The sequence below is a fragment of the Lissotriton vulgaris genome, chromosome 1_2 (assembly GCF_964263255.1).
Source record: "Lissotriton vulgaris chromosome 1_2, aLisVul1.2, whole genome shotgun sequence".
Taxonomy (NCBI): Eukaryota; Metazoa; Chordata; class Amphibia; order Caudata; family Salamandridae; genus Lissotriton; species Lissotriton vulgaris.
In genome coordinates, this window is record NC_141686.1 from 211,000,077 (window position 1) to 211,019,846 (window position 19,770).

The 19,770-nt window shown below is 43.6% G+C and overlaps 1 protein-coding gene across 1 annotated transcript; it reads right to left on the bottom strand.

The window, feature by feature from the left end:
* Window positions 1-14,566: 14,566 nt before the first annotated feature.
* On the bottom strand, window positions 14,567-15,502 carry LOC147735002 (olfactory receptor 5J3-like). Its single transcript, XM_086953736.1, has one exon. The coding sequence runs from the start codon at window positions 15,500-15,502 to the stop codon at window positions 14,567-14,569; it is 936 nt and encodes a 311-aa protein (XP_086809862.1).
* Between the last annotated feature and the right edge of the window lie 4,268 nt (window positions 15,503-19,770).

Genomic DNA, 19,770 nt, shown 5'->3' on the forward strand with positions numbered 1-19,770 from the left:
TCTAATGTTTCGTATCTTGGAGGTAAAAAACGCCGACGCGTTTCAAACCCAATGACATTTTACGGGTTCTCCTCAGGACACGGACTGGAGGGTCGTTGTCACTGTGAATTAATAATTAAAAAATGATATCAGTAAAGGAACTGCCTCTAAGGGCTCACTCTCTCAGACTCAGACATTTATTCAAATAAATGTACCTTATCGATGGGGTGTTCAAGATACTCCCTGTCGGCACATAAGGTAAAAATAATTGTTAGGGAAATAATGACACTACACCTCAAAAAATAAATTTGTGCACCCCTGTTGTCGTAACATACCTTGAAATGTGCATATAATGCAAAAACGGGTGCCGGAACACATAGATAACTCAAAGTTCAGTTCTTCGAAGACTGCCTAGGAGACAGGGGGGGACCTGCGTTAGTGTCCGTAAGGTATCTGCCTCAATTGCTTAACCGTTCGGTAAAAGACTAAGTCCTACCTTCATACGGGATGAAAGCTCGTTTGTGCTGCACGCGTGTGGCAGCGGCCGCCACCGCACGGATTAATCGGCTGCAAGGACAATGAGCCTGCAGTTAGAGATCTATTGGAATCCTACATTGTAACAAATAGAGGATTATACTATGCAGTGACACTTACTGAGCGGAGGTAGAAAACACTTCGGTCCGGCACCTTTCTGCTTCCGAAAAGACAGACGCGTGAACCCGAGGGGGCGTGTCTTCATGTATTTAACCTGGCTGCTGTCCCAATGTATGTTGGGAGGCGTAGTTCACTCACTCAAACAAGATCTTAACGCATGGTGGTGAATTGGGTTGCTGGTCAGGGGCTCCTATTTACATGGATAGACATCCCAATGTATATGGCGACGTAGTGTGCTAGAGCAAATCTATTCCTTGAATTTGATCTACAGCGGTCACGTGAGCAGCACTGGACACCGACAGCGGCACGCTACACAGATAGAAGTTCATTGCAAAATCGTTACAGATTGCTAAATTCATTGAGATCATTCAGTCCCGACATGGCAGTGTCAAATTTCAAAATGAGATACGCCTCTTTTTGTGCCAATTGGACGTCCGGGTCTCCACCGGCACCCGTGATATTTTTAATACTTGCCAAGATCGTCCATTTGAGGTCACTGCCCGTGGGGCTCGAACTCACCAATGTAGTCTTCTCTCTGGCGTCTTCGCCCAATATTGTTGAAGTTTAAATCCTCCACTTTAGGGTTCTAGCGAGGCACCGCGAGTATTCCACCGCGTTTTCCTAGCCGTTTTTTCCCCCGCAGTCTACCCGCGTAGCTTGCCTGGAGACTCCACGGTCGATAAGCTGTTCTGCTTCCCAACTGACCACAGGTGTGCAGAGCCCAACCCAGCCACGACGTGTAGATGATGATGGGCGTCTCGATCTAGCGGACACCTGGAAGTAAATTATTTTGGCAACTGAGAAACGTTTAAAAAAATTGAGGTGAAAAAGTACGGAAGGGTATCAAAGGCTGGCTCGTGAGAGCCTGAGCTACAGGGCAACTAGCGTCTGGTGTCAGAGGTTTCATGGCTGGGCCCCGTCTTTACCTCACATGCAAATGACTTTTCCACAGCCTCCTATCAACACATAAAATGAAATAGTGAACAACTTTTATTTAAAATTTTAAATAGTATTTTGATCATTCAAAAAACAATTTTTTAACACATCTGTTCACCCATTTTCAGGTGCTGCTGATTCACACTGAATGTGACTATTCCATGGAGTAGTTTCCCTGCCTGTCACTGTTTTTTCAATTCTATGGTTGTCAAGAACACAACCATAGAGAGAGAAGTTGGCCTAACGGCTAGGGTGGTCGACCTCTAATCTAGAGAACTGGGTTTGCGTCTCGGCAATTACGGGGAACATCCTGTGATTATGGGCAAATCACATCAAGCTCCCCATGCCTAACAAAAAAAATGAATGTGTCCTCATGTAATGCAACTGGTGCCATGTAAAAACCTCTGATACCCGATTTGGGTCAAGTTTGCGCTATGAAAAACACTGTAAATTAAAAAAATAAAATAAAAAAATAAAACACATTTGCATGATATGAACTCATACATCAACTCATGGGGAGAGGATGCAGCCATATGGCTAGAGCTGATGAATTAGTAAGTAAGATAGCTAGGCCTCCACTTGCGTGACCTTTTGTTGAGGATTTTGCTGCGCAACAGAAAACAGAAGAATTCTTAAAGTTAAAATCCACACAACTCCATGTTTCCAACAAGATCTTTCCCAGGTGGCTACCTCCGCAGCATAGAAGGTTTAGTATTTTCTTTTGAGGCATGCAGAGAGCCAGCTACCCAACTCAATGGGTGCTGTTACTGAGCAATGCTTTTATTTCTCCTTTTATTGCTGCATGGTGTGCTGCACCATGCAGCAAACTGCAAAGTTTTGAAAAGTTTAAAAGTTAGTCCAAACATATTATTTTGTACTAGAAGGGTATCTTTTCAGTACAAATCTCATGCTAGCTTCACACACACATTCTTGCACTATCGTGCAAAACTGTGTTTATGGTGCTCAGCAGCAAATTTCAACACCAGCTCTAAGGAGGCGGGAGGAGCGTGCCATATCTCTGTGAATATGGCAATCTACTACTCTCCTTCTCACATAATACAGCACGTCCTTTTTGGTTGTTGTGCTGCGTTGATTGAGATTTTAGTAATTCTGCCCCCTATGGTGTCGCTTAGTGTTATGCGACAGAAGGGAGAAAGGTTGCATTGATAGCTAACTATTTGAAGACCTGCTTTGCTAAAATATTTTTGCACATTGTGGGTAAAATGCTTCACAATGACCACAAACACCAAAGGAGAGATTGGACAACTTGATATAACTGATAGGTATAGAATAATCTTTAGGAATAGCATTTTGCTAACTTTGATTTTTGTCAAGAGGATTTGAAAATTTCACATTTATATTCTGGTAAATAGTGAATGAATGTGAATTAGTACTGAGTCATAAAGAGAAACTGAAAGCTGTTCAAGAACATGGTCTTGGATTATAATCCCTTCCATATCTTGCCCTTTGTGTGTTTTTAGGTCGAGCTGATGTGGCATTCATGCGAAGCTCGACAACTTATGTTGCCCGTATTTAGGAAAGTGGACAGCAATCAGACGCGCGCTTTCCCATTGTCTGAGCTGCACTTGCGCGGTGCAAAGCCCTTGCTCTCACACAGACACAGGCAGCCCCCACCCCTCTGCATGCACGCACGCACACACACACACATGCGCGCGCATGCACACGCAAGCACAGGGCACACATACAGGCACACGGCACACTATCCCCCGCCTCGCATTCTCTCTCAATCACACACAGTCACACATGCGCACACACATTCCTTCGCGCGCACACGCACACACGCGCGCACACACTCCCCCCCTCCCCTCGCCTCCCCCACAGGCATACACACAGGCACGCACGGACTTCACATCAGCCCTGGGCCCCACTCACCGACTGCGCTCTTCCGGCGGGGCTCCTCTCGCGCTCTGCTCCTCGCGGCGCGGCACGTCTCCTCTTCTAAATCAGGGCTCCCTCAGGTCAGAGGAGCCCCGCAACAGGCGCCACACTCCTCCTTCTCCCCGGCCCCCTCCTGGGGACCCGGGCTATCCCGGACTGGCAGGGCGCTCCATGCGCCGGCAGCTCGCGGACCTATAATATGAACTTGTTTTTTATTCTCTGGAAGAAGTGGGTTGTGCATGACTTCGCGTTGTGTACAAGTTAATCACTCAGCAGGAAGATATTTCATTCCTTTGTAGTGCAACATTTACATTTCAACGGCAGTTCAGTCTGGTTGCTATTTTTTGTTTTTCGTCTGGTGATGTACACACATTTTAAAGGAGAAAATCATACGAATTCTACTGTTATAAAGAGTAACTTCTACCAATGCATGTTATAGGAAAGAAATAATTTTGGAAACAACATTGCTTTGACTATTTAAAAATTGCTTCCACTGAAAGACCTTTCCCACGTGTCGTGTCACGTGATCGTTTCTGGGCACTGCGGCCAGTCCCGGGCACTGCTCCTCTCCTAGCAGCTCTTCATTGGACTTTGGCGCTGTGCTTGCACAAGAGCTGTCTCCTCGCAGACGAGAGGCCTCCTGCAGCAGCTGGTGAGCCCCAGACTTCAAACATCAATCATTTACCTGAAGACGGCCGTATCCTGGGTCTTTTAGAAACCCCATTCTACCCCTGTGGTCCAGGCAGTGCTTAATTTAAGGATGTTTAACCCCCCCCCCATTGATGCCTGAGTGAGGTGCCCCTACACGCCCTCTGCTGCCCTGAAGCCCAGCTCCCCGGTCCACTCACCGACAGTGATCTGTGTGCCAGTCACCCCAAGCCTCGAGTCTAGGCGCTTTCTCGAGCTACATACGGCTAGATTCCTGCAAAGTCCGTGCGAGGATTGTATGATAGTGCATGTACCGCAGTGAGAGCTGTGCGTCCTTTGCACCCAGGGCATTAAGTGGGACGAAAAAACGAGGGGGGGGGTGGGCTTGTAAGGTAGGTGACGCTCTGAGTGCAGCTCCTGCTATTGTGATCGATGCTGGATGCTACACGGTGTGTCTGAGTCGCAGCGGCCGTCACGGGTCATTCTTAGCGCTCTCTGCTGGGGATTAATGCATCTCACATGCTTTCTGCACTTTAAGTGCTGTTTCAATGCACTCTGCTCGTTAAAATGTCTTCCCTCTTTATTGTGAGTAGGGTGTAGGATCCATAGTGCACTGCGAGGGGCTACTATTCTCCGTAGCACCCCAGAGTGTCTCAGTTAGGGCTGCATGCCAATTTGGTTTCAGTTCGGCTCCAGGGGCCCTCACACTGGATCTTGATGTTTCTGCAAGATTTCCTTCTTCGTTAGCGGCGTCCGAATATTCTCACATTTTCCGATGGCCGATTATGCGATGTATTGACTTGTGTGGACTGCCATTCCTCTTTTATTCAGTGATGTTGTGCCACTAGGTGTGGAACCGGAGAACTACACTGCCAGCTTCTCCTAGTCACCCTCACACCCTCACTCACCCTCACATGCTCACTCACCCTCACACCCCCCTCACCCACACAACCCTCACACACCCTCACATCACCCCACCCTCTCACATCCTCGCACCCTCACACCATCACACACTCACCCTCACACCATCAAACCCTCACTCACCCTCACACCATCACACACATTCACCCTCACACAATCAAAGCCTCACTCATCCTCACACACCCTCACACCTCCTCGGCCACACACCCTCACTCACCCCCTTCACCCTCCCTCACTCACCCTCACACACCCCTCACCCTCACAAACCCCCTCACCCTCACACCCCCCTCACCCTCACACCCCCCTCACCCTCACACACCCCTTCACCCCCACACACCCCTTCACCCTCACACTCACCCTCACACACACACACACCCTCACCCCCTCTCACCCTCACCCACCCTCACCCACCCTCACCCACCCTCACCCACCCTCACTCACCCTCACTCACCCTCACTCACCCTCACTCTCACCCTCACACCCCCTCTCACCCTCAAACACCCTCTCACATCCTCACCCCGCATCACTCATTCGCCACAACAACATCAATCTGTGCAACCATTCAACAACTAGTTCAAATATGTTCTCTCAATGTTTCAAGCTTTATTACAAATGTAACACAAAGATGTTAATATTTCACTTCTGTTCTAGGAGTTTTGTAACAATAAAAGACACAGAACATAATCTTCACAAGTTATTTACAAAAGTTTAAGATATTGCCATTATAAATTATAATACCTTTTATTTAAGTATTAATTATGTAAAAAAAAAATTAAAAGCCATTGTTATTTGTAATATCAATACATGTAAGTCACGTAAATACAACCCATATTGCATTACAAGTGCTATATGTGTCACATTTGCAAAAATTATAACTATTGGCATTGTAAATGACAAAGCTATTAATTTCGCTATTTTTAAAAACAAAACCTAACTAAAAAATTTGTCATTTACAATTCCAATAGCTCAAACTTTCCTAATGCGAGACCTATTGCATTGCAAATGCTTGTTTTCTTTTTTGCTGAGCAGAGCTGTGAATAAATTACAAAGTGACTGGGACTCCAGGCAAGGTTGTGAATGTACATTAGAAATCAATTTCCTGAGCTCAGGCCCCATGTATATCACACTATAATTATAGCCAATAGTATCGAACACTACTGCTTGTCTATTCATATCTTTAACTGGGTAGTTGGTGAATTCATAGAAAAACAAAAACATAGAAACCACAGTGATGGATATTGATTAGGCAGGTTATAGGATGGATATTGAAATGTGCTACGGGTGCTAGCCTTGTGTACATTTTCCATGTTGAACCACCTGGCCCGCCCCCCAAAGAAAGGCAATTTTAGGGAAAATGAAATTAAACATTTTGGATTTTAATGGAAAGATCGTTTTAAAGCAAATCCAAAATGATATAAAAACGTGGGTGGTGTCTAGGACTACTGTGAGGCTTTTGGGCTCAGGGATGGATCATGCTTAGGGTCATGAGGGGGTTATTGTAGGTCAGGAATAATTGGTGTTAGGGCATAGAATGAGGTTTTGTAGGGTTTAGGGTTGGTGAGGGCTTTTTATGGTTCATGGATGAGTGGTGTTAGGTGTGTGAGGTGTTTCTAGGTTTCAGGGACAGTGGAGTGTATGGGTGTGAAGAGTTCTAGGGTTCATGGATGGGGAGTTTAGAGCTAGTGAGTGTTTTTAAGGTTCAGTTATGGGTAGCAGCTGGGACGGTGAATAGATTTTAGTGTTCAGGATGGGGAAGAGTTTAGGGTGGGGAGGGGTTTTAAGGATTCAAGGATGACTGATGTTTAAAAGGAGAAAGGGTTTTTTAGGGTTCAGAGATTAGTAATTTAGGGTGATGAGTTCTTATGCGTCATGGATGACAGCTGTGTAAGTGTGGTGAGGGATATTTTTAGAGTTCCAGGATGGCTTGAGTTTGGGTGTGCTGAGGTGTTTTAATAGGTATGGGATGGGTTGGGTTTAGGACTAGGAAGGGGTTCTAGGGTTCTGGAATGGGTGTGGGTAGGGATAGTGAATGATTTTAGAGTTCAGGGATGGTAGGTCTCTGGAGTAGAAAGGGCTATTAGGCTTCAGGGGTGACAGTTGTTTAGGTGTAATTAGTGGTTTTAGGGGACAGTGAATGATGGTGTTTAGGGGTGGTGAGGGGTCAGCGATGGGTGTTGTTATGGATGGTGATGGGCCAGAGAATTAAATCATCCAAACTAATTGACTGACAATGTAGACAATATGAATATGTATTGGCCCCTGAAGTAAAGCAAGGAAATAAACATCTCAAACAACAATGTTCCTGAAATTATGACCTGCAACAATTGCATTTACACATCTGTACTAATATAATAAAGAGAGAGTCCAATCCTCTGAGGCGGGTAATCTCAGGAACCACAGCACCAATCACAAAACCCAATACAGCGTTGGAAAGGGCAGTTGCAGCAGAAGGACATGGGCTATGTAGATGCCCACCATTTACATTCAAAAGGTAAAACAACTGTGCCAGGAAAGTAGAGCCCTTGTGGGTGTGTCTGCGTTGTGCTGTGGGTGTGTGCTGGGGGCGTGACAAACGCTGGGGGCGTGTGGTACGTTCCGCCTTTCATGCCATGTCTCATATTGTGTGCTAATCCCACCCTGCTCCCTTTCAATACCCCTGTACCCCATAATCATAACCCACCCTTACTCAATAAAATACCCCAACACCCTCAAACACTAACCCATCTTAACCCTATAAATATACCCTGTACCCCAAAACCCAAACCTAGCCCTGAATCCTATAAATACCCCTGAACCTCAAAACCCAAACCTACCCCTGAACCCTAAAAATACCCCTGTACCCCAAAACCCAAACCTAGCCCTGAACCCTAAAAATACCACTGTACCCCAAAACCCAAACCTACCCCTGAACCCTAAAATACCCCTGTACCCCAAAACCCAAACCTAGCCCTGAACCCTTGAAATACCCCTTGTACCCCAAAACCCAAACCTAGCCCTGAACCCTAAAAATAACCCTGTACCCCAAAACCCAAACCTACCCCTGAACCCGAAAATACCCCTGTACCCCAAAACCCAAACCTAGCCCTGAACCCTAAAAAAACCCCTGTGCCCCAAAACCCAAACCTAGCCCTGAACCCTTAAAATACCACTGTACCCCAAAACCCAAACCTACCCCTGAACCCTAAAAATACCCCTATACCCCAAAACCCAAACCTAGCCATGAACCCTAAAAATACCCCTGTACCCCAAAACCCATACCTATCCCTAAACCCAAAAAATACCCCTGTACCGCATAACACAAAACTATATCTGAACACTTAAAATACCCAAACACCCCAAAACATATACCTCAGTTCCCCAAAACATATACCCCTATACCCATACTTACCTTATCCAAACATTTAAAAAAACATGCTTTTACCATTCTTGCGTTTACAACGAATTTAGTTGTAAATGTATGCATGGTAAAAGCATATAAAATGTAATGCCATGCGTTATAATGGCATTGCGGAGTCATGGTACTTTCATTGTGAAAGTATGCGGAGTGAAGGTATGCGGAAAGAAAGTTGCGGAATAATGGGTGTTTACCCTCTTCCGGTAAGTACATTGGTGGCACGGCGGCCCACATCTCCAGCAACATACTCATATTTTTTCACCTCTCATTTGAAAAATGCACAGGTCTCTCTCATTGATGGCCAGCACCAACATATACTTTTAGACACACCTCCCGTCACAAGTACTAGAATTGCGAACTTTAGAGCTGGGGAGCTACATTCGAATCTCGGCATCAGCTCAATATCCTGTGATTCCAGGCAAATCGCTTCATCTCCCCGTGCCTACCACAAATGAATGTGTTCTTCTGTAATGTAAATTGTGCTCATGCCATGTTGTCGAGTTTGCGCTATATAATATTGCAAGGAAAAATAAAGTAGGGAAACTCGAGTTCACACATTACTGAACACGCACTCTTAAGTGCATCAGCAGTGCACTGTGAATCAGAGCGTTTCACAGGCCTGTCACAGATAAGAAATGCTATCAAAACGAAATCCTACAAAACAATATACTACTGGCCGGCAGCAATTCATACCCGGACAACGTCGGGATGGGCTGCTAGTAATAAATAAGCATTCAAAAGCCACTTTCATCTGAAAAGACTTTCTATGAATTGTTTTTATGAAAAGGTATATGCCATTCATTCTGATAATATCTATTAAACAGTTTAGATGAAATGGTCTCTCAGTAATGGTATTCAATAAATTTGTTTTTCTATGAAATCACATTGTTGTAAATGAATCTCGGACCCTAGTATAAATTTCCCTAATTCATGCCCTTATATAGGTATACTTTATCATTCCCTTATATAGGCATAGAAATCATTACCATATTTGGCCTAAACCATCCAGCCCAAACACGGCATGGATACTTCCACTAAGCTCCAAGAATTAACAACGTTTTCTTGGAAAAACCCGCCTTCTGCAGCCCGGGACTTCCCCCTGCTTGAAAATTAATTTTTCCTAGAACTCCCGGCGTTGAGACTTTGAGTGATGTTATTAAGTCCAAACATGAGTCAAACTCGGCACCTTCAAAGTATAAATATGCCTTGATTTGCCTAAACAAACACGCAGTGGTTTGGAGCAGACCGACTCTCTACTTGCCCGACGCCCTGAAGCAGCAAGTGCCGAAGGAAGCCGACCCTCCAGCAGACGCACTGCGAGACTCTGTCATTTCTCCTGCCAAGAAATCCAGCTCCAGTGTTTCCAGGCTACCCTTGCGGGTATCTGGGAAATCGAGTCCCGAGAATGAGATACAAGACCTCCTTTATTCTAGAACAAAGGTACTTAGCTGATTAGACCTCTTAGAGAATTATTGGAATCAGATTACTGGCAGAGAACTCCTAAAACTTAAGCTACTCCTCTTATACTCCCTCCCTCATACCAGACTTAGGTTAGGTACACCGAGGTAGGCGTATTCTAGAAGCACCAGTTGAGTATTTTAGTTATCCTTTTATCACTGTATGTATTTTATGTATTTTATACATTTTATGCACGTTATAGCTTAGAAACCATATCATGCTTTTACAGTACTACTTTATAATACTGTTCGTATTATATGCATTGTACTTCATAGTAAGCTTTACTATTGTAGCAGTTCATTTTCAATGCCTGAGAAAGAAGACTGTTCAATAAATACCTTTTTATTGAAAACGCCCATCTCTCTATTTCTCTTGCACCTCTGGTGAAACTAAGCATGCACGATTGACTGAGTGAAATAGTTAGCTATTGTTTCCGCGACTCTAGAGATTTGATTTCTTATTCTTGGGAAACAAAGTCGTCATGTTTTATGCGGTTGTCAGAAATTAATCCCTTCTTGTCTATTCGAGAAAGTTTCTAGTGACCTCTGAGCTAGCTGGCACTCACAATTAAGTCTAATATAGCCGGTAGAGACCTAGTAGACCTCATTCCTACGTCTTAGCTACAGGATATATTTTTCCAATGCGCAGAGCCTATTGGGAATATAGGAACTACACTACAACATACTCGTACTATATGAATATGGGTTTGATAGCACTTCCCTATCAAGTATTACTGAAGTGCAGTTTAAATTCACATTGCATATTGGATTATGTCCTGCAGCCTGGTTGCAGTATAATATACTTCTAAAAGCACTTCTCCAGCACAGAGTACGTAGAATACTTTTACTCTATACAACTGCTCAGACTCACTTTGAACCAACACTTGATTTACCAGGTTCACAATGATGGTAATTTATAATTTAACAGTTGCATGTGACTAAAGCCTGATCTCTAGATACTACACAAGTCAAACACATCAGATGTCAAAGCAAGGAAGCAGAGGGATGGAGCTTGAACATGGATTTCCTAATGTCAGCCCTGTATGGAATCATCCCACTTTGAGATGTTTTCTTGGGTACAGCACAAACGGTAAATACTGGTTAGTTAAAGAGACTATGAATAGGTCCACAAGTAGGTAGTAAATGAATATACAAAATGTAAAAACTCCTAGTTAAATTCCAGTCTGGCTGATGATCCTTGATTTACATATCCCTCTTCAGTCTCTGGGTCACTGGGTCAGGCTAAATACAAACCCTGACCATTACGATCTTTGGGATGTACTGGATGCTTCACCCAAATGGTATGGACTTATAGGCAGGTTTTTCTAGTAATGGCAGACAGCTCCTCAGGCTCACTGTTAAACCTGTCAGCCTTAGAGTATTTTTCCCAAATTGTTGCCTTAGGACTCCGAGTATTTTATGATGGTTAACCAGTGCTAAAGCGTGTGTGCTCATTCCCGGAAACATGCTAACATTGACTTACATCCAACTGGCACATTTAATTTATTTGTAAGTCTCCAGTACAGTGCTACTACGTGTACGCAGGACCTGTAAACTAAATTTAAACAGTGTGCTTTATTATGCCACCCACTTAAGTAGCCTTTGAAACATGCCTCAGGCCTGCCATTGCAGTCTGTAGTCAGTTTAAACTGCCATTTTGACCTGGCAAATAAAAACATTTTCCAGCCCAGAACCTTTCTTTTGAATAGTATTGTCACCCGTAGGGCGGGCCTTAAACAGAATATAGGGCAGGATGCAATGTATTTAAAAAATTGGACATGTAGCTTTATGTTTTGCGTGTTGTCACACAGCGTATACGTTCTCAATAAAACTGCATTTGTTGGACAACATAAATGGCAAATATGTGCAAGACTGATTCTGAGCACACCATCAGGATGTGTTGGCCTTAGTCGTTCTAGCTCATCTATATGCCAAACCAGATAAGGTAACAAATAGATTGTGCAACCTCAGTACATGATAACCCTGACTCCCCATGGAAATTGTGGTGACATATCTATTAGCTTTTTTGTTTGGTAGCTCATGCAAACCCAAAGAGATACACAAAAAAACACAACATGACATTTTAATATTTATTGAAGCATTGTGGTTCTTGAATATAATACGTGTACTACAATGGAAGGAAACAGAATAACTTAATTAGTGTTATGAGAATGGTGAAAAAGTTAAATAGTTTAACGATTTAGCTGTTACAGAGAATATATGCTGCATATATGTACTGTAATATATTGCTCCCCTACCTAGAGCTACGTATCCTCGTGTGCCTAGGGTGGGTGAATCCTGCAGAATACCTGTACGGTGAGCTAACTCCACTGTTAACTGTGGGTAAGTGCCATTAGGATGCCTGTCTTGGTGAGGAGCTAGGCATCATTCAATGCAAGAGGTAAACAGGAATCAACAGTGATGTTGTTTACATAATAAACATCACCCTTGCTGCCATTTTGCCATGCTGAAGTCCCAGTCCAGGCCGTTCATTGTTCGTTGTGGTTCTTTTGTGATAACTCAGTCGCCGAGCGGACAATAGCAAACAACAACATTTTATGCAGTTAACTTAGCTCCTGTACAGAATGTTCAAGGTATTGTGATACTATGGCTATGAAGTGGAAATGTAAGAAAAGCCATTTCAGAGTATATTATTCTGCATGGAACGCAAGCAAATGTGTGTCAAATGTCACTGTTTATAAGAAAAGAAGGCACATTTAAAAAGTATGCATGTAAAATGGATGTGTTTCTACCTGGGCAACATGATAATGTCTTGCTAGTGAACAACTCTCAAATTTATTTTTCACTACTGTGAGGCCTACCTTTCCCATAGGAAAATGTTATGCTGTCTTATTACGTTCTTGCCCCTCAAGTGGTTTCACCCCAGTCCTGTACACTTGTTAGTGGGCCTGAAGGTGTTCTGCCAGCCCAGCTGTGGGCCAACCAGAACCAAGGCAATGCAGTCCCTTGCAGCATCGAAACTGCCACTATGCAGCACACTCCCAATGCACGACTTTGCATCACAACCGCACAGCTCCTCGGGACCATGTCTGCGTGATGCTTCCTTGATGCAAGTCCTTTTATCAGCCATAACATGACACAAGCTCAACGCAGGGCCTCTAGATGCTCCACAAAGACGATTTAAGGTATTTTGTTCAGTGGGCCTAACTGGGTTCCTGTACCTGGCCAGCAAAATAGTGATTATTTCCCGGTCAAGAGCAACCAGACAACCACAGTTGGTGCCTTATGCTTTTAGGCAATATTTTCACTTCAGAAAGAGTGCCCCACACTAGATGACTGAGGTTCAAATCTGAGGAATAGGCAGCAAGTCACACACTGGAGACCACCTTTTCTATTAGGAGAACAATCTCCTATACAATGAGCCTAGGGTTCATGGACCTGGGGCATCCAATGTGCTGGAAGTCCCTCAGGGGCACATTAACAAGGCAGGCGAAATGAAATTATCGCCGCTTTTGCAGACGTTTTCGGCCGCAAAGCGGCAAAAATTTCATTGCCATATTAGCAAGCTGGTGATAATCAGCATTTTGGTTCCCGCTTTGCATGTCAGCAATATTTATTGCTAATGACATGCAAAGTCGGCGTACCCAACCTGTTAGCGACTGAAAGCAGTCGCTAACTTCGTTATCGCCTATTATCAACGCAGGCGTAGCGATGGGCCAGTTCTTAGCCTGTATATCCAATGGGAAGTGGATATTTAGGCTAAGACCCTATTGGCGTTAATGCGTGAATATCGCTGTATTCCCAGTGATATTCACGCATTTTGCCGCGATCGCCGGATATGTTATCGCTTTGGAGATGAACGTTGCTAATAGCACGTTATCTCTGCGATAAAATCTGGCGATGCGCGGCAATAAAATGATTGTCGCTGAGCCCATTTAGCGACAAATATCGCTATTTGTTGATAACATGCCCCTCAGTGTTACTTGACCTTCCTTCTGGGTATGACTCAATAATTGACATGGGAGTCATTTTTAATTCCCACTAGTGAAATCAGAGGACTTTTGGCAATTCCACATTATTCTTGTAATGTTGAATTACTGATAAAATAAAACTCTACCACTATTCTGGCAGAATTTAAAATTAGGCATTAGTTTCTAAAAGTAAGAACTGCTTCATACCATTTGGTGCCTTTTGCATCCCGCAGTGATTACAACTTTTAATCACTGCAGAGTATGCAAGGACATCGAGTGGCATTTGGCTACGTTTATTTCTTAGCAACACAAAGAGATGATGTGCGGAATGCTAAACATTGTCAAACATTCTTCCCAGTCACAGATTTAGGTCACCGCCATCGTTTTTTTGTTCCCCATGCCACCTCAGTATGGACCCAGATATATGCAAATAAGTTTTGCCCCTTCTGCCCTAACTATCAGGCCAGGGCTTCCCTGGGCCGGAAAACAATCTTACTGGACCAGTTTCGGGATATCCTCCCTCATCAGCCAGGTTAGCTTGACTCCGGTGGCATGGTGAGCACGGGACCCACGTCTGGGCATCCCCTTCCCACTTACTGCAAATAAAGTCACACAAAAAAACTATGGATGGACTGCATAGTTATGCCCTTAATTATTTTTTTAAGTTACTCTTTAAATTGTTTCCTCTTTTTTAATAATATTTTTTGAACACAATAAATAAAGTTCTAGCTTAATCACATTATACTTCACATGACATATATTCCAGATATCACTTTTTGAAGAGAGCTCTTGACATCTTTGTTCCTTAGGCAATAGATCACTGGATTCAACATTGGGATCACAACTGTGTTGAACAGTGAAACAATTCTGTCTTGGTCCAGAGAATACCTGGATTTCGGCCTGAGGTAGGTGAAGAGGGTAGGAACGTAGAGTATGGTGATGCTGGCCAGGTGTGAGGCACACGTAGAAAATGCCCTATGTCTCCCCTTTGAAGAGCTGATACCAATTATTGTGTAAATGATATAGGCATAGGAAATGAGGACTAAGGTCAGGGAACCCACTTGCAAACTGCCACCCAGTACAAATGTAACAAACTCGTTGATTGACGTGTCAGAGCATGAGAGCTTCAGCAATGGCGGGAGGTCACAGTAAAAATGGGGGATCCGGTTTGGTCCACAGAAGGACAGCCTGAATATGAAACAGGTGTTTATCAGGGATGTGAGGAAGCAAAATGTATATGTTATAGAAACAAAGACAATACAGAATCTCTTGGTCATCACAACAGGATAGCGCAAGGGATTGCAAATTGCATTGAACCGATCAAAAGCCATGACTGACAGGAGAAGTCCTTCTGAGCTGGCAAGTGCTACATAGAAGAAAAACTGAGCAGCACATCCACGAAAAGAAATCACCTTTGTTCTTGATAAGAAGTTACACAGCATATTGGGTGTGATTGTTGAAGAGTAGCACAGGTCTACAAAGGACAAGTTAGAAAGGAAAAAGTACATCGGAGTGTGGAGTTGGGGAGCCACATAAATCAATATTGTAATGCCACTGTTTCCAAGACAGGTGAAGACATAGACCAAAAGGAACAGCACAAAGAGTTGAACCTGGTGCAGTGGGTCATCCGTGAGTCCCAAAAGGATGAACTCTGTTACGAAAGTCCAGTTTCCAGCTTGCATTTGTGCTCTAATTGTTGCTTTGCTGGAATAGAAATTGAGAGCGAAAGCAGCATGAGGCAGATTTTTCATGTTAGGAATACAGATTATCAAATAACAATTATTTTCTTGCACAAAGGATGCGTCATGGATTGTTACATTGTTGACCGAATTATTGGATCAAGATTAGGTAGTCACTTAACTTTCTACACCAGAAAACAGAAGAGAATGTCAACATCAAAGTCTTTTGTTGACACACACATTTAAAGCACAAATTTACAATGACAGAATTAAATAAATGTAACCTCTGCAAGGTGGCTCCTCTGAAGAGATCAAAGGTCTGTGGCCACTATTTGTTTTGACCACAAAATGTTTGGTTTTCCTAAAATGTTCTTCAACATTGGGAGTTTGTTTTTGAAAATAAATTGACCCTCACACCCAGGGAGTTCTTTTGCTTGGTGTGGAGGTACTCATTTTAAAATGCTCTGTTTGCTTCATGTTACCCTTGTGATTGCAGGCAAAAATAAAGCATATGAGATTATCAGCCTTAAACTGGTTAAAGGGTGTGATACCATTATTATGGCAGTCATATAGGCAGCGGGACAATCCCTTAAGCCAAACTGAAATCATGTTTATACATGGATCTTTGAGTAGATGTGGTTTGTTGGTCTAAACCAATCGTTATGTTATGTTATGTTAACAAGTGGTTTGTATAGCGCGCGGTTACTCAGACAGAGTGTCCCGGCGCTGTGTAGATCTGCGGAGAGACGTTGAGCGGAGAACAGGCACACTAGATGCTGAAAAGCCAGGTCTTTAGGCCTTTCCTGAAAGACAGGAGGTTGTCAGCTTTCCTCAGCGAGAGGGGGAGCTTGTTCCAAAGCTGCGGGGCACAAGCTCTGTAAGAGCGGCCTCCAATGCGTGAATGCTTTACAGGTGGAATGACAGCAAGGGCTTGAGTGGCTGACCGGAGCGATCTTGTGGGATGGTAGAACTGAACATGTTTCCTGAGGTAAACTGCACCCGTACCATGTAAGGACTTGAAAGTCAAGGTCAGAGTCTTGAAGATGATACGTTTCCTTACCGGAAGCCAGTGGAGTGCCTCAAGGAGGGACGAGGTATGAGATCTGCGGCTTAAACCGAAGATGGCCCTTGCAGCGGAGTTTTGGACGGACTGTAAGCGAGATAAGAGGTATTCTGGAAGCCCTAAGTAGAGCACATTGGCATAGTCAAGCCTGGATCCAATCATTGCATGAACCGTGATTCTCCTATGAGCCAGAGACAATAGAGGAAGAAATTTCCTAAGTATTCGTAGCTGGCCAAAGCATTGGCCGACCAAAGCAAGGATCTGGGGTTTGAAGGTAAGACCATTGTCAAATTTGACGCCCAGGTTCTTAGCGACCGCAGTAGGAGAGGAAGGAGGATGCATATCTGCCGGCCACCAAGATTTCCATTGAGTGTCAGGAGAGCAGCCAAAAAATATAATTTCAGACTTGTCTGAATTACATTTAAGCTGGTTCAACTGAAAACAGGAAAAAACTGCCTCTAAGCAACTTTTAATAGAGTCACCCGCGAAATCAGAGTTCTTGTCACAGGTAAATAGCAGCTGCGTGTCGTCCGCATAGGACACGATACGCGCGCCAAAGGTCTCTGCTAGTTCGACCAAAGGGGAGAGATAAATGTTAAATAAAGTGGGGCTAAGGACAGATCCCTGTGGCACTCCCACATCAAGAGATGGAACTGTTGCTGAGAAAGGGGGTGACCAGATCAATTGTTGACGTTCGGCGAGAAAGGACTTAAGCCAATTGAACACCGTCCCTCTAATCCCGATCTCCTGAAGTCTAGAAAGGAGCCGGTTGTGAGGGACGGTGTCAAAGGCCGCTGAGAGGTCTAATAGTACCAGCATAGCCTTCCCACCGCGGTCAGTCACTCCCTTTATGGTCTCCGTTACCTCAAGTAGAGCTGTTTCTGTACTGAGGTTAGAGCGGAAACCTGACTGCGTCTGATGGAGAATGTCATGGGCCTCTATGAATTGTGACAAGGTTGAATGGACATGCTTTTCGGCGAGTTTGGCCAGGGCAGGGAGCAGAGATATAGGCCTGTAATTAGAGTGCTCCAACGGATTCAAATTAGATTTTTTTATGAGAGGGATGACATGAGCCTTTTTCCAGGCCCTTGGGACCTCGCCCGAAGTAAAGGAGGCATTAAGGAGAGGATTTATCAAAGAATTAAGAGCGGGGGCCATTTTTGAGAGGGTTTTGGTGGGGCAAGGGTCTGAGGGGGAGCCCGATGTCAGTTTTAGTAACAGGTCAAGCGAGGCCTTCAACGATAGAGGAGGAAAATCAGACAAAATATGGGTACCCTGTAATGTGTTCCCAGTAAAGGAGGAGGGAGCAGAATCTATGGTGGGGACAACAGGCGGAAAAGATGCCTGGATGTTCAGAATTTTATTGTAAAAAAAGCTAGCCAATTGATTGACCCAGAGTTCAGAGGGAGAGAATTTGGGGTTTAGAGCAGGGGGGGAGGTGAAGTCCCTGACTATATTGAATATTTCCTTGCTGATGTTACAAGCTGAGTCAATTCTTTTTGCAAAAAAAGCCTTTTTTGCTAGTGTAATTTCTTTGTGATAGGCCTTAATGAGATTTTTATACCTTATTTTTAACAGGACATCATAATTTTTGCGCCATAACCGTTCGGCTTTCTTGCAGTTTTTCCTAGTTTCATACAGTTCGGTAGTAAACCAGGGGGCAGAGATGCGTAATAATCAGTTCCACTTGTAAGACAAAAGAAAACTCTAATCAAACATAATCAATAATACAATTCATTCGACAAGAAACCTCAATACACAACAATAGAAATGCATTAAAATAGTTAGATGACTGTAATAAGATTGCAAATTAAAAATAGTGCAGATGGTACAATAGTAATGTGATGAAAGTGTTGATTGGTGTTATTGTGACAGATCCAACGTAAAAAACAAAGTCTGTAAAATAGTTCACTTTAAAATCCTTTTATGAGAATTGTTTTCACAATGTTCAAAATAAAAGATCAAAAATTAGGATGATGATTTTTTGATTCTCTAGGACGCACTCAGTGAAGTCATCAGGACAAATGTGCTATCTGCCTAAACGCATCTAAAGTGTAAGCACAAAAGCTCATTTTTACAAACAACTAAAATATGGGAGGTAAAGGATAACCTTTACCTTTTTTCCCACTTTGGATGTGTGGGGTGCAGTGCAGCATACATGCAATGTCAGAAAAATTTGAAGTTTTCCTTTTAAGTCTGCCTCAAAGAGGCATTATTTTTGGGTCAATAGCCAGGGTTTTGCACCAAAACCATGGGTAGTTGCATGGGAATTTGCATATACCTCCCATACAACGCCCCTTTGACACAAAGTAACGCAAAGCAGCGCTGGCAACTTCCTAGAAAAAAAAACATTTTTCCATTGAAAAGTATATTAAAATAAGCATTTTGTTTCAGATTGGGTCAATTATATGATGCAAAACTAGTGCAAAATGTTGCTATATCTGCTCTTAAGTCAAAACAAATAAATCCTGACCAGAAAACTGTGCCAGAAATAGCTGGCTAATGCTAGGAATTCCTTGGCCCATAATTTGAATTTTCATGCTCAAAGCTTTTCCTTCCAAACCAAGGGTTTCGGTGTGATCGTATCTAATGGCTATTTGACTTCAAAAAGACTTCCTTGGATAAAGCCTGAAACATTGCCTCCTTGGAAGTTTTGTGTTGTCCTTGAGACACCGAAGGTAACACAAGGGCAATGCAAAACCTATATGAGATATACCGAGCCATGCAAGGTCACCTTGCATGGTCCTGCTGTGCTTGGTAAAGCTGGAGTAGCCCAAGGCAGTTCTTGCCTTGCTTAACTCAGCCCTAGGGAGGTGTTCCATGGGTGGAGCGGGGGTGTTCCCATGCATCCACACATGGATTTTGGTGCATTCCCAGATTTATTATGATTGGTAGACCTGAGAATATGTCAGAATTCTATGCCTAGCAAGGGGAGGCATGGCTAGAAGAAATATCTTTATTTCTACTCATTGTTTCTTCTTCCTAAATGTGTTGCATTCTGCAGCACACATAGAAGAAATAAAAATCCCCAAAGGATTGTTTTTGTTTAGGAAAGTACCTCTTCCTGCACCCTTGGCCTATGGGGCAAGGATCCCTTTGTTGGCAATAGGCTGCACATAATGCACAAGCGCAAGAAGACAAAAATGTGCAATATAATAGTGGTGGTGCATTCCTGCCCTCCTTCCTGTCAAGCAAAGCAGTGCAGTAA

What these genes read in the sequence shown, in the direction of transcription:
- LOC147735002 (XM_086953736.1), bottom strand. Translation starts at nt 15,502, where the DNA reads ATGCAAGCTGGAAACTGGACTTTCGTAACAGAGTTCATCCTTTTGGGA.